This window comes from Nelumbo lutea, chromosome 1, assembly GCF_056320005.1.
Source record: "Nelumbo lutea isolate HS-2025 chromosome 1, American lotus-T2T, whole genome shotgun sequence".
Classification (NCBI taxonomy): domain Eukaryota; kingdom Viridiplantae; phylum Streptophyta; class Magnoliopsida; order Proteales; family Nelumbonaceae; genus Nelumbo; species Nelumbo lutea.
Window position 1 is genome coordinate 45,682,455 of NC_142684.1, and position 6,257 is coordinate 45,688,711.

The 6,257-nt window shown below is 36.0% G+C and overlaps 1 protein-coding gene across 1 annotated transcript; it reads left to right on the forward strand.

Annotated features, from left to right (window-relative positions):
• The first annotated feature begins 354 nt into the window (after positions 1-354).
• On the forward strand, positions 355-4,710 carry LOC148874501 (elicitor-responsive protein 3-like). The gene is made up of 7 exons (XM_088954236.1): positions 355-468; positions 577-681; positions 809-935; positions 3,397-3,468; positions 3,588-3,633; positions 3,935-4,166; positions 4,281-4,710. Exons 1-7 carry the CDS (start codon positions 426-428, stop codon positions 4,322-4,324), a joined length of 669 nt encoding a protein of 222 aa, XP_088810362.1. The 5' UTR covers positions 355-425; the 3' UTR covers positions 4,325-4,710.
• The last annotated feature ends 1,547 nt before the right edge of the window (positions 4,711-6,257 follow it).

Consider the following 6,257-nt stretch of genomic DNA (forward strand, 5'->3'; position numbering starts at 1 on the left):
AAACCAGTTCCGAATCGATAATAATTGGGACACTATCAAGACCTGGAACTGATCTATCGGTTCTAGTTGTTGAAACCAAAATCGGTCCAATCGAATCGGACCCGACCCATTGACAGCCCTATCCACCGGTACACCCTACTTTTCCATGTGTACATTATGTTTTGACTTGAGAATTTGAATTAAATTCCAACAGAGAGCGGCAGATCACGCTTTTGACTTTGACTTGGCCTATTTTTTTGACTAGCCATTTCTCTTCTCTATCCTTGGCTTCGTTGGAAAAATTTTCAAACATTAATTTGAAACTCAATCGTCTCTATAAAAGGACTCGGTAGCTGGTTCCTAGTTTGTGTAAACGAAGAACCCAAATATTGAAGTATTTAACTACATCTCCATTTCATCTATCTTCAACTCTGTACTCAGCTGCGATGTCGGTTTACGGGATTCAAGGCCAGCAACTTGAGGTTACAGGTATATAGACACGAACTGATCGATCGAATCCTCCAGTCCCAGCATTAATTACATTACTGCAGCAAAATATCATCGATCATCTCGTGTTTCTGGGTTTCTGTGTTTCAGTTGTAGGATGTAACAAATTGAAGGACACAGAATGGATTTCAAGGCAAGATCCATACGTTTGCCTTGAGTATGGAAGCACCAAGTTCCGGACCAGAACCTGCACCGGTGGGTTTAACTCTGTCCATTCATTGATCGATTATCCATTCGTGATTATTAATCTGGTCTCCATTGATCGATGCTTATTCAGTACTATTTCCAACTCATTTTAATTCCTTTCTCATTTGGAGCACAGATGGAGGCAAGAACCCCACCTTCCAGGAAAAGTTCATCTTCACGCTCATTGAAGGCCTCCGAGAGCTCAATGTCATGGTTTGGAATAGCAACACCCTCACCACAGACGACTTCATCGGCCAAGCAAGGTAACCCCAAACACTACTACTGTAATTAATATATATTGTTTATTTGTTTCTGCATGTTCTTTATATGAATATGAGATTATTATTAGTCACACCTGCAAGAACACTTCTAGCGAATCAAAAACTTCGGTCTCTTTTTTCTTTTTGTGGTTTTTGGTTAATTCAATTTTTTAAAATTTCTGTTCCATCAGTTTGGTTTTCATTTTTTGTTTCGATTTTTAAAACTTTGATTTATTTGATTGGGTTTTTAACCAATTAAACTGAATGTTTACCCCCTACAACGATGAAAATCAAGTAAAGTTTTACGTCGATTCACATTTATAGAATTATCCTATATGTATATAAAACAATCAAATTTTGAAAAAAAATTATTCATGCATATATCATCCTCATCATCAATTTAAGCATTGCCCAATTATATGGTATCAGCTAAACAAATTCCATCATTTCATTCAGTACTCCTATTCAATAATATTAGAGAGACAGATCCCAACCCTTAAAATTTCATATCCTCATGGCCCTGTAATTTATAGTTTTATACCATATAATATCAGTTGACCTTCATCCTAAAGTATAAATCTTTTAAGAAATTTTTTTAAAATAATAATTAAGTAATATTTAAATTGTTTATATTTATCAACACTAACCATTAAAAGTCTGACATCAAATTCAACACGGCCCAAGTTGTACCCCTAATTACGGAAAGAAATTAAGTTTGGATGGTCAAAAGGCCATCCTTTGGCCACAATGAACAAGGCAGCGTGTTCAGCTATATACACGTCTGGCATTGATTGACTCTCAACTCTCAACTCTCAAGCAAAAAACTCTATATAGCAGTGTTCCAAGCAACCTAGTTGGTCAGCGCCAATCTCAATGAATTGTGATTGGGGATATTACATCAGCACCCCAAAGAATGCGCCCCACATATACATGTTAGCGTGTATTGAAAATATCTCTCATATTTGTTAATGGGAGATATTTTGGTACGCAGTTGGGATATACTGTGTGATGCTATGCAACGACCGTTTGGCCCAGGCAACCAATTTAGTTTTACCCTAAATCTGATTTTTTGTCAAAAATTGTTGAAAAAATTAACAATTCATTGATCTAAGCAGTCGAATCATCGATTCATTTAACGATTTTTAATTATTTTTTTATTTTTTAAATTTATTTATCAGAATGAACCATCTGTTTAAATCAGACGGTCAAACTATTAACCCAGAAACCAGTGGTCATAACGATTTCGGCTGTTTTTTAAATCGTTGATGCTATGAGAAATATCCTGTGGGGCGCCGTTTGAGATGTGCTGTGAGGCGCCTTGTGGGAAGTTCATCCAAATTCGTAGAAAAAGACCAAAACAGTTTCTGCCTACTTGATAATTGCCCAGCATTGTAATTTGTAGCATTCCTGCCGGCAAAAGAAAAAAAAAAAAAGAAAGAAAGAGGCGAAGCCCCTATTCAGGCCATTCAGGCCATGGACTCGTGAACGTGTCTTCCATTATAAAATAATAGAATTATTAATTTATGGTGTTTTTGATTTATCAGAATAAGGGTCTGAAATCGAAATTTCAATTGTTTTGTTGGGTAGATTTTCATTTTTAGTGGAATAGCATTCTCTCATATGAAGGAATGGACAGTTTTCTTTTTCTTCGGAATGAAATTCCACTTCAGATTATTCCAATTTTCATTCTAATTCCTGTCTCAATCAAACAGCCTATGCTAATGGACCATTCTGGTTTTGATTCCAGGGGATTACAATTCTACTTCTGACTATAAACAAAATGGGTCTTTGGCATATTTAGGTTAAAGACTTGCATTCCCATTGTCCATCATTTTCCTTTAATGAAATTTGAGGTTGATCAGAAAAAGGGCCCATTTGGTTCATAGGAACAGAGATTTGAAATTAAAATTGAAATGATCCATTCAATTCCAATCATTTGGTTGGATTGAATTAGAATCCAATTTTCATTCCTAATGAAATGGTATTCTCCCATTTGAGGGAATGAAAATCTCATTTTAATGGATTTCAATTTTGATTTTCATCTGAATCAAATAAGAAGGAGAATAGAATATTCTAATTCCAATTCCAACTGCCAACCACACAGACCCTAAAAAGATAAAACTAAAACTAGAGCTAGGAATAGTGGTAGGAAATGACTGATTAATTCTTCTCTTGTCGTTTCTTTTGAAGTAATTGAAGTCCCTTAGGACACGAATTTTGCATGTGAGGAGGAGTGAAGTGGGGAACACCATACCATTTTAAAATCTTAAAATTTGCACAATTTTGAATGAACCAGTGGGATGTCTATTTCACTCTTTAGGCAAATTTAATTGTTAAAATAATTTATACAATTTATAGTCCCAAAATGTGCCTCTTAGGGCATTTTAATACTAAGAGGTCTTCAGATCAACCTCAACTCTAATATGTTCCAATCTCATCTGATTGTGTTTGCTTTTGTTTATAGGATTCAACTCCAGAAGGTCCTTTCTCAAGGTTTCGACGACACAACATGCTCAATACAATCTAGACATGGCAGGTAATAAAGCATATAAATTCAGAACAACAAAAAAAAAGTTCTTCTTTTACTTTCTTAAATAATTTATTTTCATCTCAAATATACTTAATTAACAACTTCACATCGGTCAATGAATATAGATACTCAGGAGAAATTCGACTCATATTGCACTATCCAAATGCGAATGTAAGTTCCATTCCTACAGTCTCTCTACCAGACTTTCACTACTCACAAGCAACGTTCAAAATATCAATACACCTGATATGTTGATAGAGGCGTATCGGACAATATCAATAGTTTTTTTTTTTTTTTTAATTCAGTTCAGAGGGGCCAGTTTAAGGTCTATCCACCCTCTAAACCAGTCAAAATCCCGATACACCCTCTATAAGGGTATATCAGAAAACTCCCAATACATATCAATACTTTGAACCTTGCTCACAAGTAACAAGAGTATGGATATAACAGTTTATTTGGTGTCTATTTGCAGAAATCATTTACAAGCTATAACATGTCTGCTCCACCATTAGGGACTGCAGCATCTCCTTACCCAATAGTTCAATCTCAGTACTCTTCTTACCCACCAAATTCAACAACATATCCACCGTTTACATATCCTCATCCCCCTCCAGCTGGGTATCCTCCTCAGTCATACCCAACAACAACTTATCCTCCACAACCCTACCCACCTCCAGTGCAATCCACAGTTTACCCACGTGCAGGTACCGTTCTCTAGCTTTTGATCATTTTGTTCTATATATATAATCAATCCCATCTTACTGTCAATTGCTTTTTCTCTAAAGATTCTTATATGTTTAAGGAATTTCCATTTGCAGCACAATATCAAGGAGTTTATCCCCCACCTTCACCACCCTACTGATGAAATGTGCAGTAGTTTCATATCCGATGGCTGAGGTTGTGGTCATTCTTTATTTCTCAACTTTCCTTTAATTCTACTGCATGTATTTTTCTTCAAGCATTGAGTGTTAACTTTTTCATATCCACATGGATGTTGATAATAAAGATGAAAGCACAAAGGATTTGTTATCTGTATTTCCATGGACATAAATTCCAGAGTCCAAGTTTTGTGGAAAGTGGATCCAAAAATTTTGTGGTCTTGTTGTGATCATGGTGTCTTTGTATGGAAAACGTAATCCAGATCAGTTTGAGCAGGAAGAAAACTCGAAGAAAATTTTGTTAAATGATTTTTAAGCCAATACATTAGTTGATGCTAAATAGGGTTTCTATAGAATTTAAATCATGTTAAAGTCATCCTCAGCCATGTAAACAGATATCTAGAATTGGATGAAAAGCTTGACCAGTTCGATTGGTTGTTTGTATATTTATAACATTTGTATGTTTTCGGATATACACAGAGTTCGAAAGTTTGAAAAGTGATTACAACAAAGCAAACAAGGGATAAACTGAGATAATTAAGGCGCCATTTGGCGTGTCTTTCCGCATGATCTTTAGGCTGTTTACAAGCCAGATAGACCACGTTGCAGTCTTTTTCTGTTTGGTTCGTAACAGATCTAACCGCCAAAAGTTGGTGCACTAAAAAGACACAAGAAGCCCATTTGGGGCTGATTTCGGGAAGTTCCAAGTGAAGCTTTTCACGTGATAGCCAAACTAGCTTCAGGTTGCTCAAATCTTCATACAAAAACTCAATGTCTTTTGGCTGTCAGAACTACCAGAAGATCTTTAAAAAAAGACTTGACAAATAGCCCCTAAATAAAATCTTGTTAGTAGACACATCGTAGTCTCATTGCACTAATGATGTGATCATGAAGAAATTCTCTCAACATCCCCCTTCAAGTGTAGTGTGGTCGGGGACACGGTAAGCTTGGAAGGAGGTCATGAAAATTAATGGACTGAAGGCAGCGACACTTTGGTGAAGATGTCAGCAAGCTAATCATAACTAGGAATTAATGTGCTGAATAAGTAAAGACTTAAAAGCAATTTTTTTCCATAATAAGTGGATGTCAACTTCAATATGCTTTGCCCAAGAGTGCTGGAATGGGATTAGTAACAGTCACATTGTGCAACTTGCCCAATCAGCATTAGAGTATACAGTCAAGATAAGAGATGAGGAAGGACAAAAGATGATGCCATGTGTAACCGTATAACCTTCAAATAGCACAATATCCTCTTTATAGCAGCCCAAGGGATAGTAGTGGGATCTTTTATAAACTGCATTCTTTATTGACCGCAAATGATATGTCAGGACGTATGAGAGTGACATTATTGTAAAGCACCAACGACTCTCCAATATAAAGAGGTTCACTGGATGTCAAGTCTAATCGAGTAAATGCAACCATTGGAGAGTGAAATGGGCTTAGCCTCATGCATTTGGGCCCATGTAAGCATGTCTTTGAGTGTATTTGTGCTGGTGAAGATGTGTATACCAATAGATGATGGACTTCAATTCATAAAAATAGTGGGTTGGGTCAAAGTCCCACAGAAAATTCAAAAGAGAGCCGTGTAGACTAAGGCTATTTTTGGTTTGAAAGAAAATGTGAGAAAAAGAAAGGAAAGGTAGGAAAATTCATACAAAGTTTGTAAAGATTTTCCTACCTTTTCTTTCATTTCTCTACTTTTACCTTCAAACCAAACACAGACTAAATGAAAGAAGAATCAGAGCCTATGATTAATATGTCATCAACATAAACCAATAGAATTGAAAGGGTAGCATCATCATGTCTAACGAAGACATGTAAACAATGTAGGGGCTCCTGTTTGAGCCCATATAAGAAGTTAATGCAGCATACATGATTGAGAAGAACCTCTTAATTTAGAGAAATAATTAGAGAAAA

Excerpts from the sequence above, each read along its gene's own strand:
- LOC148874501 (XM_088954236.1), top strand. The coding sequence starts at position 426 with ATGTCGGTTTACGGGATTCAAGGCCAGCAACTTGAGGTTACAG. Across the intron at positions 682-808 it reads CCGGACCAGAACCTGCACCG|ATGGAGGCAAGAACCCCACC; the intron begins GTGGGTTTAACT and ends TTTGGAGCACAG. Across the intron at positions 3,634-3,934 it reads TGCACTATCCAAATGCGAAT|AAATCATTTACAAGCTATAA; the intron begins GTAAGTTCCATT and ends GTCTATTTGCAG.